The 14111-nt window shown below is 42.8% G+C and overlaps 1 protein-coding gene across 13 annotated transcripts in view; it reads left to right on the top strand.

Moving 5' to 3' along the window:
* VPS53 (VPS53 subunit of GARP complex) overlaps positions 1-14111 on the top strand; it is a 140319-nt gene that overhangs the window by 73482 nt on the left and 52726 nt on the right. For all 13 annotated transcript variants that reach the window (XR_012059705.1, XM_072939080.1, XM_072939079.1 and 10 more), the window contains 2 exons: positions 6918-7019; positions 13406-13500. Coding sequence is in view for 12 of the 13 variants with exons in the window: in XM_072939080.1 (XP_072795181.1) it covers positions 6918-7019; positions 13406-13500 (197 nt within the window). In the remaining variant the exon portion in view is untranslated. The remainder of the gene's footprint in view (positions 1-6917; positions 7020-13405; positions 13501-14111) is intronic.

Raw genomic sequence — 14111 nt, 5'->3', positions numbered from 1 at the left:
TGTTGCAGAATATTTTATATATGATTTATTTGATGCTAAAGGAATATAGTCCTTCATTTGAATAACATCCTGAGAGGAAATTAATCTGTTTCTGAGAAGAAAGTAATCCATGGTCAAGATAGAAAATTTGCAAGTCATAGGCAAGAATGGAAAAGCAGAAAAAAGTCATTTGTTTTACCGTTAGTCAGAAATGAGGATTTGGCTGTGTTTGTTCTGTACATTTTATACAGTTGAAAGTGCACTTCTTTTTTTTGATTTTTTAAAAATATATTTTTATTTAAGTATAATCAGTTTACAATGTTGTGTCCGTTTCTGGTGTACAGTACAATACTTCAGTCATATAAGAATATATATACATTCATTCTCATATTCTCCTTCACCATAGGTTATTATAAGATAATGAATATGGTTCCTTGTGCTATACAGTATAAACTTGTTTATCTATTTTATGTGTATTAGTATCTGCAAATCTCGAACTCCCAATTTATCCCTTCCCCCTGTGGTAACCAAAACTTTGTTTTCTATGTCTGTGAATCTGTTTCTGTTTTGTAAATGAGTTCATTTGTCTTTTTTTTTAAGACTCCACATATAAGTGATATCATGTGATATTTTTCTTTCTCTTTCTGGCTTACTTCACTTAGAATGACATTCTCCAGGTTCATCCTTGTTGCTGCAAATAGCATTGTTTTATTATTTTTATGGCTGAGTAGTATTCCATTGAAATTGTACTTCTGAAGCACATTTTTTTACTGCTTATTTCATTTTTAAAATTGAAGTAGAATTCATATAACAAAATTTCACAAAATAACTCACCATTTAAAGCATGCGATTCAGCCGCTTTTAGTATATTCACAAGGTTGTGCTACCATCCCAGTTACCCAATTCCAGAGCATTCCCATCGTTCTCAAAGAACTGCCCCCCAGCAGTTTTAATATTCCATTGTATGGATATCCATTTTGTTTATCCATTTATCGGTTGTTAGACTTTTGAGCTGTTTCCACTTTTTGGTTATTATAATGCCATGAACATTTGTGTACAAGTTTTTGTGTGAACATGTTTTCATTTCTCAGGGTTGTATCTAGGAGTGGAGTTGCTGGGTTGAATCGTAACTCCATGTTTTAACTTTTTGAGGAGCTGCCAGACTTTTCTGTAGCAACTACAGCATTTTACATTCCCACCACCAGTGTAGGAGAGTTCAGATTTCTCCACATTCTTGCCAATATTACTTTCCTTCTTTGATAATTTGAAATGTCCAGTTAAGGCCTCTGAAAGGGATTTGTGCAGGCAGACCCAGGTATGAATATACTACTGCCTAAGGCCAGCTTCTCTCTTCCCAGCAGTAAATTAGATAGCTTGGCTGTCCTGTGGCACTTCTTGTTTTGGAGGTGCTGGGAATCCCAAGTGGTTTAATTAGTAGGAATTAACTTGCAATATGAAGAATTTTTCCTTCCTGTATGGACTTGAAATCAACCATCATCACAGCAAAAAGAATGAATTCTTTTAAAATTGGAAAGTCATTCATTTCTTGACAAGTTTTTGGTTTCACTTAGCAGCCCCAGAGCTTATGGAATATGTCATTTGAGTTATTTAAAACCTAAACCTAAACTTGTAATTCTCTGTGGTCCAGGACAGCTGCAAAGCAGGACTGAGAAGTGTGGACTGGTTGGCTCCGACAGCAGGGCTCTTACACAGGAGGCTGAGTTGTGCCGGTGGTTGCTCCCTGCAAAGGCTTGTCCTTTCATCACAGCAAATTAATCTGAGCAGTAACACAGCCCCCTAAATAGCAGGAGTCCCTCCCCACCCCTCAGGGTTTTGTAATATAACATTTGCCAATAGGATGGCGGTGCGTGCAGTACTTCAAGGACTTCGTTGGAGACTAGGGGAGAACAGAGACACTCTGGGGACCTTTGCCTTGTAATTTGATGGGCCCATTGCTTTCATTTCCTGGAGAGATCCCAAAGTGACGGAAAATTAGGGACAGGATCTCACTTGTGATTAAAAAGAATTCTTTTTACAAGTCTAAGTCCTGCACTCCCATCTCTTTCCCTCCTGATGGTTGCTTCACTGAGGGAGGCACAGCCACAATTCTGTGTTAGTTACTCGCCTGCCCCTCTTAACCACCCATGAAAGCCCCTATGTACCGAGCTTCCCCTGTGGCCAGACGTCATGTTAAGCTGCTTTATATACATAGTCATGCTATATGTATGTTACCTCATTTCATTTCCATGACAGCTCCAGGCAGCGGGTATTAATATCCCTTCACATTGCAGCTGGAAGGCCTGAGGCTTGGAGAAGTTAAGCAGCATACCCAAGTGGTGCAGCCTGGACTTGAACCCAGACCCATCCCTCGGTTAATGGTTGCACCAGCCACACAGTTGCTCATACTAGAAAGTGCACGACTCTTGCTTCCTTTCTTTCCTTCACCCTCACATCCACTCTCGACACTCTCGTCCTCTTGGTTCTGTCTCCTAAATATGTCCCAGATCTGGCCACTTTTTTTCATCTCCGCAGCTCTAGCTTAGCCTCTCCTGAATCAGCCTCTGACCCAGGACACTACAGCGGCCTCTTCAAAATGTAAAACTCGATTCTAGCACTGCCCTGTTTAAACCCCCATTGATTGCTCTGTTGCAGTGAAAAGAAAACCATGTTTCTCACAGCCAACAGCAGGCTGTGTGATTGGGCTCCTGCTGCGTCCTTTCCTCGTGCCCCCATCTTCCTTTCCGTCCCGCAGACTCAATAGGCTCGCTCCAGCCTGAGCGCTGGATGCCCCTGGTGAGAATGCTCTTCCCCAGATCGTTGCCAGACTGGCTCCTTCTCATTCAGGGCTGCTCAAATCTCACCTCCTCAGAGAGGCCCTCTCGGATCACCATGGAAAGAAGTACTTCCCCAGCCACACCCCCAGCCCACCCCTGTTCCTAAATTTTATTTTCATCACAATCCTCCCTACTTTGTCTTATTCAGTGTGCCTAGACGAATGCCTGGAGTAGAGTGGATGCTCAGTGCATAACAGGTGAACGGAGGGCACCATGAGCTGTGCCCTTTGCCTAGAAAGCCCCGCCGTCCCACACCCTTCCCATATGTAACTCTGGGGGACCCATCAGTTCTGGCTTCAATGTCCTTTCCTCAGGGAAGTTTTCTGTGACCCTCAGCCTTTACTTTTCCCGCTCATGTGATTATTTGATTCCAGTCTGTCTCCCGCCCGAGTGTGACCCCCCTGAGGGCAGAGAGCGGTCTGCCCTACTCCCTGCTGTATTTGTTGCCCTGCACATCCCTTTGTCAGCTAGTGAATGGAGGATGAGTCGCGTTTCTGGTAACAGCTTAGTCCCCAGTTGGAGTGTGTGTGCCTCACGTGAATGAACAAGGAGTTCCTGAGTGCCCCAATGCCCTCAGCAGGCCCAGCAGGATGTTCATAGAGCCAGCCTGGGGGTCTAGGAAAGACCCATCTACTCCTAGGAATCTTCTGACCTGGGACCCCAAACAGCTAGTCCCCACGAGACTTACTGCCTTCCATGTTACTCTGCTTTTTCCATGATACCTTTTTTTTTTTTTAACATTTTTTATTGATTTATAATCATTTTACAATGTTCTGTCAAATTCCAGTGTTCAGCACAATTTTTCAGTCATTCATGGACGTATACACACTCATTGTCACATTTTTTTCTCTGTGATATATCATAACATTTTGTGTATATTTCCCTGTGCTATACAGTGTAATCTTGTTTATCTATTCTACAGTTTTGAAATCCCAGTCTATCCCTTCCCACCCTCTACCCCCCTGGTAACCACAAGTCTGTATTCTCTGTCCATGAGTCTTTAGATTCCACATATGAGTGATCTCATATGGTATTTTTCTTTTTCTGGCTTACTTCACTTAGAATGACATTCTCTAGGAGCATCCATGTTGCTGCAAATGGCATTATGTTGTCGGTTTTTATGGCTGAGTAGTATTCCATTGTATAAATATACCACATCTTCTTTATCCAGTCACCTATTGATGGACATTTAGGCTGTTTCCATGTTTCGGCTATTGTAAATAGTGCTGCTATGAACATTGGTGTGCAGGTGTCATCCTGAAGTAGATTTCCTTCTGGATACAAGCCCAGGAGTGGGATTCCTGGGTCATATGGTAAGTCTATTCCTAGTCTTTTGAGGAATCTCCACACTGTTTTCCATAGTGGCTGCACCAAACTGCATTCCCACCAGCAGTGTAGGAGGGTTCCCCTTTCTCCACAGCCTCTCCAGCATTTGTCATTTGTGGATTTTTGAATGACGGCCATTCTGACTGGTGTGAGGTGATACCTCATTGTAGTTTTGATTTGCATTTCTCTGATAATTAGTGATATTGAGCATTTTTTCATGTGCTTTTTGATCATTTGTATGTCTTCCTTGGAGAATTGCTTGTTTAGGTCTTCTGCCCATTTTTGGATTGGGTTGTTTATTTTTTTCTTATTGAGTCGTATGAGCTGCTTATATATTTTGGAGATCAAGCCTTTGTCGGTTTCACTTGCAAAAATTTTCTCCCATTCCGTAGGTTTTCTTCTTGTTTTATTTCTGGTTTCCTTTGCTCTGCAGAAGCTTGTAAGTTTCATTAGGTCCCATTTGTTTATTCTTGCTTTTATTTCTTCTAGGAGAAAATTCCCATGATACCTTTTATGTTTGCTTCTTACTGCTTACATCCATCCATTGGACACCCCACCGGTGAGCGTGGAGCCCAGCAACACCCTCTGTCCACTTCACCAATGTCCTCCTTTTGTCATGATTTCCAGTAACACATTGTTTTCAAGGAGACCCACCTGTATTTAATTGTGAGATGTTATTGTCAACCCTGGTAGACCTAGCAGTAGATGGGGAACGTCTAGTTCAAAAATCCATATCCCGTTTCTATCACTGAATGATTTTGAACACAGCTTTTCACTTCTTTTGTTGACTTGCTCTCCTTATGTCCAGAGGACCAAAAGACTCAGAATCGTTGGGGTTCTGCTCAACAGTATGATTTCCAAACCAACTGTTGAGCCAGTGGGATCAGGAATCCAATGCTATTAACTAATTTAACTTGTTGAAGCGTAAGCATCAGATTCCCTTTCTCAGCACGCCCCTCTCCCTGAAATACCAACAGCCTTCACAAAGACAACTAAAACTTAGAAAATACAATTTTTTTTTAAAAATTGCTTTCTAAAAATAGCCTAATTCTCAATGTAAATATAAATAGCTTTACATTTTTAGGGTTTTTTCCCCCATGTCAGGTAAGGAAGCCAGAGTTTGGAGCGTGTACATTGGAAATGTTTGCTGGGTTATTAGATCCTGTTGTTTCTCAGCAAGGTGCCACAAAAAATCATTGTCCTGCTACTGATTACCTTAAGCTAATGCATTAATCACAAGACTTTCTTGCTACACTGAGGCTGTGTCTAGCCACATCATAGCATCCAAGTGTTTTGGCCAAGAATGAAGTCGTTTACATGAGTGTAAGCAGAACTGTCTTAAAGCCTAAACCAGACACAGGTGTGGTTTTTGTTTTTTAAGTTTTCTTTTTTCTTTTTGTTTTGTTCTTTTCTTTCTTTCTTTTTTATTTTTTTAGTATTATCTTCAGCTGATACCCTGTCACCTGACAGAATCATTCACACACTCTAGTCCACCTGCCATCCTTCTTGGCTTAGGGATTAGTTTGAGTTGCTCTCCTGATATATGCTCGATGTCCCAGGTACATTTAGAAACTCCCTCTCCACGTGGCTTGTCTCCAAAGAGCCATTCCTTTCCCCTCCCCCCTTTTCCCCAGCACTCGCCAATCCCTTCTATCCTGCTTGTCCATCTAGTTTCCTTTCTGACAGAACACGCAGCTCCCTGGCAAAAACAACATCTGGAGGTCAAATTGTTAGAAAAAAAAAATTCCAAAGACCTGCCTCGATTCTGTTGTTGCGCTGGAATTTTCATCACTAACATGTATCATGTGCTTCCTCCGGGACTTCACACGCTTTATCACATTTAATCCTTCAAGTAGTCCTGTAACTGAATCCTCATTCAACACAGGAGGCTGCTGTGACTCAGAGAAGCTAGATGTTTTCGCCAACGCAGCAGCATTAGAGCTGAAACCCACACCTCCTGCCTCCAGCTTTCCCACCAGCCTGTGGTCCCACTTAGTGATATCTTTTGCAAGAGCGGTCATATTCAGGAGCTTGGAAGTCATTTTTCTCCAGGACATTTTGTTGTGATTGTGATAAGGGACTTATTTGGGAAGGGACTTCTGTCTGTAATCTCAAACACAGAAGATTAGCTTTATAGTTTGTTCTTTTTGTTTTTTTTTCTTAACAGAGGCATTGGGGATTAAACCCAGGACCTCATGCATGCCAAGCACGTGCTCTACCACTGAGCAAAACCCCCCACCCCCCTGTAGTTTGTTCTGAATTCAAACCCATCTGGCATTTTGATTCATTCATATTTATGAAGACCTATTACATGCCAGACACCAGATATAGGATGGGGAACAGGACAGATAAGATCCCTGCTGTCACAGAATCTAGTGGGGAGAAGATGGAGAAATGAGCAGTTGTGGGATTTTAGTAAATACCTGGGTAGGTGACATACCGGGTAGGATGGGAGCAAGTGGCAGGGACAGCAGGGACATCTAACCTGGACTTCACAGGTGGGGAAGGCTTCTCAGAAGAGGAGACTTTTGACTTGAAGACTGAAGGATGAGGGGAGTTAGATTGGGATTGGGATTGGGTGGGCAGTAAGGTTTCAGGAAGAGGAAAAAGCCGTGTGAAGGCCTGAAGGTGAGGATGTGGCCCATGTTGTCTGTTTTTGCCCATTAGTTCAGATTTCATGATTCAGCTGTGGGAGAGACCTGGCAGAGCAGCTCAGTGGGGAAAGCTTTTGAATATGCTCAGACAGTACCCATCTCTTTCTCATGTTTTTCTTAACAGAAAAAACTTGAGTCTCCACCTGCATCCACCAATCCGTTCCTGGAAGATGAGCCAACACCAGAGATGGAGGACCTGGCGATGGAAAAAGGAGAATTAGAGCAAGTAAGCCTGGGTTGGGTTTCCTCGTGCAGCCTACCTAATGTCAGTTCCTAACAGTGGGTCTGCTCGCTCTAAACATGATCCCTTGGCTCTTGACCATATTCCGGAATTACAGCTTTGGTGGTCTTCATAGAAAGCCTTTATCTGAAAGTACGTTTAGAAAACTGAGTGGAAGAGCAGCCCTTCCTGCCCCAGCCCTCTGCTCCCATCACTGGAATTAGCCACACACGCACAAGCTTCCTGAGCCCACGTGGTGGGGCAGCAGAATTCCAACCCCCCCATCAGTGTCCCCTGAACTTGTCAGCTTAGCTTCCGGTTGTCCCCTCACCTGGCCCAGTGATGACACGAGAGGCTGAAAGATCCCCGCGAAGTTAGCACACGACCAGCCAGGGGAGGCCTCCGCCCCGTGGAAGCCATCGGGGCAGCCCGGAGACACCAAGCTGACCAATGGCATATTTGGAGAGTGACTTTTCAGGGAACACTAGCACTTTCATTTCCTTCGGCTATTTCTGTCCAACTCTAAATTTCCTCTCCCTTCATCCTACAGAAGGGTGTTTTTGTCTCACTGCCATTTTATGACAACAGAGGTTAGAGCAATAAATCAGGACTTTTCCTGTCTGGATTAGTGATCCTTCATTTTAATTTTCTTCACTTGGCTGCTGGAGGATAATTTTATGGGACTGTTTTGCTCCAGACACCACCGAAATGGAGGCTGGCCAGGAAGAGCCACTCTGGGGAACCCGGAGCCATGCACTTGGTGGTTAACCCTGCGTTCTGAGCACAGGGAGGGTGGGGGGAACCGTCCTGGTAGGAGCCCACAGAGCAGAGTTTCCAGGAGCAGTTCTGAAGTGATGCAATAAAGTGTGTCTGATTCACTGATTAAACAATTACGATAATGTGGACGCCTCAAATTTTTATGGTGTTTTAGACTTGAAAAGTCTTTTACAGGCTTTATTTCACTTCATCTTCACAATGCCTGCCTCTCCTTTCATAGGATTTAATATGAGCTGCTGTGCGCGTAGCTCAGAAAGGTTAAGTGGTTTGCCCACGGTTGCATAAGTTAAATGTGGAGGAACTAAGCCTGGAAGCCAGGCCTAGAAGTCAGAGACTAGACCTCCTTTCCTGGAGCTCTTTCTGTTATACCATGATGTCTCCCTGAAAACTGGAAGGCATAGAAATGAATCCTGTGAAAAGAAGTGAATGAATAAAGCTGAAGGGATGCCTTGAGGCTGTCCCTGGGATTAGATGTAATTGATTTAAAGCCATCATATAAATTAACTTGGGAGAAAACAAAAGATTTCTTCTAACTGGAGGAATGTACCTCTCACACTTTGAGAGGATGGACTGGGATGGGAAAGAAGAGTCCAGGAGTAGAGCTCATTCTTCTGGTGTCTCTTCCACCCACACTCAGTCACCTGTACCGTCTGAGCTGGCCTTGTGTAGTAGGACCATTTTCAGGGCCCTCATGTCTCCCCAGTGCAAGTGACTGTCATTGTCATGTCTAGGATTGTGTAGGTGAATACACAGGTGCTTAGTATTGCTGCCATGAAAAGTAACTAGTCGTCCGATACTTCTGATGAATAGTTGAATAAATTTTGTTGTCTACTTACCTAAAAAACATTTTAGGAATTCCCCATTAGCTACAAAATTGGTTTTGCCAAGTAAAGTATGATTTTTCTTTTTTGTGGAACTTTTTGCTCATTTAGGAAGCTTGGGGTTATTGTCTTAAGGACAAAGACCTGCTCATTCTAAGGACACAGAACATAGGTGCACAGGGTAAAGCAGAGTTGCGTGTTGGGGGAGATGCCAGACGCTGGTCTGCTGATAGCTGGCCCTGTGACCTTAGGTTGGTTTTAACTCTCTCGAGACTTAGTTTCTTCATCTTTCGAGAGAGCCAGTGGTTTTCCAGCTGTATTCCTTGGTACCCCGTCAGGTGTCACTGTGGGGAGCTGGGAGGAGACCAGAGCCCCTTGTCCCTGCAAACAGAACAGTTCTAGTTTGAGTCAGGTTGTTCATGGACTTCCAGGTAAAATTGCTTTTGGATCAGGAGTTTTAGATGTTTTCAAAAAGAAATCACTAAAAACCCCTTGACCAGGTGGAAAGAGTCTAGCTCAGTGGTAGAGCATGTGCTTAGCATGCACAGAGTCCTGGATTCAATCCCCAATACTTCCACTAAGTAAATAAATAGACAAATCTAATTCCCCTGCCCACCCCCCCCCCAAAAAACTGGACTAGATGATCCACCCATAGTTTCATGGGCTGTTACTTATTAGTAATAAAACTTACACACCAGGACTAAGGCCTCCCCACACGCCCATCCCCACCTTCCCACTACCTCTCCAGCACTGTCTTGCTTGTGATTGACTAGGTAGGAGCTCCAGGATTCCCCTCTTCCCGGCTACTTTCTGGCTCCCAGAATTGGGTGCACAGAAAGATCAGGAGCCGGGTGGGGCGCTGGGGAGAAAGTCCCTAGGGTACTTGTGGTGAGCTCAGCCAGAGGTGGCAGAGGAAGGCCCCAGCCGTTGTCCTGGGTCACCCAGCCCATTGCCTTACTGCCGTCAGCAGACCGGTGGCCCTCGAGGTAAGGGTCACTTTCTGCTCACCACTGTCATTAGGCCAGAGAGAGGGAGAGTGAACTTGTGAAGAGGGATTTAATTTGAACAATCAGTTGCCAAACATATTCCCAATGATTAAATAAATGACATCTGAAAGGGGACTGAGGGTGCTCAGAGTATAAGAGAAAGGCAGAAGGAATAAGGAATTCCTGGTTTTAAAACGTACTCTTCTGGTGATCCGAGCAGTTAGATTTAATCTGTTTACATTGGATAGTAATAAAAGGAAATGGGACCAGCTGCAGACCTCCTTACTGTGACAACAGTAACCTTTTATTATTCCATCAAACTCCAGGAGGAAATAGCTTAAACATCTGCAGCTTTTGGACAGAATTCACACACTCCAAAATCCAGCCTGAGTGCTACTGCTAAATGACTTAGTATATTCTTTAAGCTGAGAAGCAGCCCTCTGGGGAGCTGGGCAGTACAAAGGAAGACACCAGTGCAAGCTGAAATTCCAGCCCCGATTATCTGCCTATGAGCACATCTATGAAGCAGCCATAGGCAGGAGGCAGTCCCGCGGGAAAGAAGAAAAAAGGAAAGTTCAGGCAGTCCCTCCCCTTGTCCCCCTTTTGCTTCCAAATCACACTGAAAACGCTGTGAGAGGACAGAGAGCAGTGGTGGCAGGTCCCTCCATAGGGCCAGGCTCTCCGTTAGAGGCCAGGCGGAACAGAGGCACCTGCGGGTAGGGCCGGGACGCCTGCTCTGCCTGGTTATGCGGCTCTTGGGGTGCCAGACCCACTGGGTTCTGTGGGGCCTCATTGAGCACAGGGCCTCTAGGAGACTAATCAGGATGAGTTTGTCAGACTATCATGTAGCCATGTTCTTTATCATTAGAATCTATATTTTACACTGAATGAGCTCTTCTGACTTACCCATAAATTTTTATCATATATCACTTTTGTGCATGCATAAAAGGGAAATATAAGCAAAATAAATAGGTTTAGATATTCCTAAAACTTATTCACATTCAGAGTCCAACTCTCCCGAACCACTGAAGAAAAAAAAAACTTTTCTGTTTTGAAATAATTATAGACTCATAAGAAGTTGCCCAGAGAGGTCCTGCTTCCCCCCGTGGTGGCTAATGTGACTGTAGAGCATCCGTAGAACCTGGACGTTGATTCTAGCTTGTTTTAACTCAGGCATGGACGTCTGTGTTTTCCCATATGTTATCGTCCTCCAGACCATCCGGAGTGTGGATGAGGCATCATTTCTCAAAATGCTCCACTGCGGTATCTGGGATTATCTGCAGGCTGTTGGCACACCCATCTCCAACATGTTTTATTGTCATTTTTAATTTATTCTCTCTTCTTTTTTTAAAAGAATGTCAAACTTAGAGAAAGTTTTAAGAATATTACAAGGAGCTCTCAAATATTTTTCACCTGGGTTCACCAGTTATTAATATGGTGCAACATTTGCTTTATCATTTCCTCCCCATTCCTTCCTTCTCTCTGTCTCTGTCTCTCTCTCTGTCCCTGTCTCTTTCTCTCTTTCAGAACAATTTGTAAGTTTATAGATATCATGCCCTTTACCTCTGAGTATTTCAGCATGTATTTCCTTTAGGAAATACATTTACTTAAGAAGGATATCCACTTAAATGACCACAGATCAAAATCAGAAATTTTTACATCAGTACACAATACTGTCATCTCATTTACAGACTTTATTTAAATTTCATAGTGCGATCCTAAAGTGATAAATTAAAACATTGTCAATAGTTGGAAAAGTACACATAAATTAGTAAGTAAATGAAGCCCAATACAAAAATATACATGTTGATTTAAAGCATGACAGCATTCTATATTATATAAACTCCCAGTTATAATTTCTAGAAGCTATTCTGAAGACGTGTGACTATTTTTGTCAAGGGAACAAAATATAAATAAAGGAATAATTATAATATTTATGGAGATTCTGTTTTAATTAATGAAAAGCTATCTGGGTATAGTGGCCATATTTTCCAGTTTTAAAATCAGGATATCTAATCCTGCAAAAGTTAGACAAATTAAATCACGTTTATCTATTCATTTGGCAGATCATCTTATTGAAAAGAATAAAATAATAAAAATTAAATAGCTGACTTGGGGAATGTAGAACTAATAAATAAAGGACCACACCGTCACAACCATCATACTACGTCATTTTAATAGAATAGAATAGAAACATGGGGAAACTCCTAAGGCATCTCTGAAGTGAAGTGGAACTTTGGAGCCAACCAGTTTAAACTCAGCGAACCCAGTCTTGAGAGTCTGCTACAGTCTCAGCCTAGGGCCTGACTTTGGCAGTGACTTCTGGATGAAAAGAGAGAATAGCCCGGAGAATAGCCATTCTTGGGATGGACCAGAGTTTCTCCAAATCCTACAAAAAAATTAAAGATATGAAATTCATAAAAGGTAAAAAGGGAAGAAAGCTAAATATGGAATGGAATGGGCTATATCTATGATTGACATTTAATTTTTGGTGATCATTACCAGCTTTTATAGATGTATTTAACCATTACTATATTTTTTTAATTACTAGAAGAAGATGATCATTATTTCTGTCTGTCATTAGGGGCTTAGCTTTTCCTATATTTAATTTTAAAAATATGAGCAGTTTAACTCATATGCTTATATATGCTGGGTGCCAATTTATACCCAAAGTGTATTCTGGTATCAACCCTGGGCAAGGGCTCAGGGTCCTCTATTTTCAAATGCCAACAAAAGGCAATAGATAGAATTGACTTTTTTTTAGGAACAGAAAGAAATCTGTGGGAAGATCCTTGCTCATTTTTCGGATGTTTTGGAAGGGAACTAAGTAGCAAATACAGTATTTCAATGCTTGCCTGCCCAGATGACCTTTTTATCGAGTGGTTTCCCATTATCAGCTGGGGACCAGTGCTGAGCCAGGTTTTCAAGGTCCGAGGCAAAAAATAAAGACAAAACAATGAGCTCCTCTGTTTATCTTTCTGTCTGATATAAAGTCTCCAACTATCTTTTCTTGGGAAGGACTCCCTTTATGCTGTTGTCTTCTCTCATAAGATGTTTGAGTGTAAAATACTCTTTCTTTTAGGAACTTGTGGTGAGAGTAGAAAGTAGCAAAATAAAAAGTTAGCAACCCTGTGTTGGCCCCCTACCCTTCTTTTTCCTACACTTACTTGTTGATGAAATTCAGCAGTCTTGGGAAGCATTGCAGGAAGCAGTGATCTGATAGAAAGAATTCTAGTTTAGGAGATGGGAAGCTTCACCACATGCCTTGGGGCAGACTGCTAGAACCCTCCGAGCCTCCCTTTCTTTAGATATAAAATAGTAGTAGTAATTCCTACATGGAAAGTTGTCATGAGAAATAGATGAGATATTATTTTGTGTCAAAGTGCTGGGCCCGTGATGACAATATATTACATGGAGGCTATTGTAATTAGATCCTGTGGGCGCACTCTATACTTTCCAAAGCACTGCACAGCTATAAGTTGCTGTTATTAGCTTGGATTTACATTTTTAAAATATCAGTCAGATGATGAAGAGCTTCCAAATTGAAAACACGTGTGTTACTAAAGTAGCAGTAAATCTGTCACCACACAGAGCATGCAAACGATGCCAGCGGAGCTGGCTTATTGTTCACAAACTGGCATGATTCGTAGTACAGGACATAGTCCCAGTCCAGTTACACTGAGTGCGTCTTACGTGTAAGTTAGGAGTGAACTTTGAAGGGATGCTTTCTTTGAAACCACTTGAAAATTTGCAAAGATGGCTCAAGCAGAGGGTTTCTTTTCTTTTCTTTTTTTTTTTCCCTCTGCAGCCAAGGAAGCCTAAAGCCCCAGACAATCCATTTCACGGCATCGTTTCCAAGTGTTTTGAGCCTCATCTCTACGTGTACATTGAGTCCCAGGACAAGTGAGTGACGAGTGTTTGCCGCTTTCTCCTGCGTTTCTCGCACCTCTGGTCCGGGTTGGGCCTCACAAGGGCACAGCTCCTTCTAGAGGTGGAAGGAGGCACTTGGCCTGCCTGGGACCCTCCCTGGAAACCTATTAAGGATATTTTTATGCCTTTTGAATGTTATCGTGTGTTGTGCCTATAAATCTCAGCAGCCTGAGTTTGACTCTAATGACGTCCCAAACAGATGCCAGCACCCCCTTCCCAGGCGGGCGCTGGGTCCTCATCTAGCTCCGTGTGTCTGCCCATAGGCCTTGCAGCGCCAGGCACTGGGAAGTGGGGAAAGAAAGCCTCACCTCTGATGTACGTGTTCTCAAGTATAATTTGTTTAAACTTTTCATTTTGAAGTAACTTAGACTTACCAAAAAGTTATAAAAAATTCTCACCTGCCCTTCGCCCAGAGAATGTTAACAGTTTGCATAACGACAGTTATGAGAATCAGGAAGGTAACCTCCTCCCACGAACGTCCTTTTTCTGGTCCAAGATCCAGTCCTGCATTTAGCTGTCAGGCCTCTCCAGTCTCCTTTGAGATATAATTCCTCAGGCTTTTCTTTGTCTTTCATGACCTTGAC

Source organism: Vicugna pacos, chromosome 16 (genome assembly GCF_048564905.1).
Source record: "Vicugna pacos chromosome 16, VicPac4, whole genome shotgun sequence".
NCBI lineage: Eukaryota > Metazoa > Chordata > Mammalia > Artiodactyla > Camelidae > Vicugna > Vicugna pacos.
The sequence above is the reverse complement of the archived record's forward strand: the minus strand, read 5'-3'. Positions and strand labels throughout refer to the sequence as shown.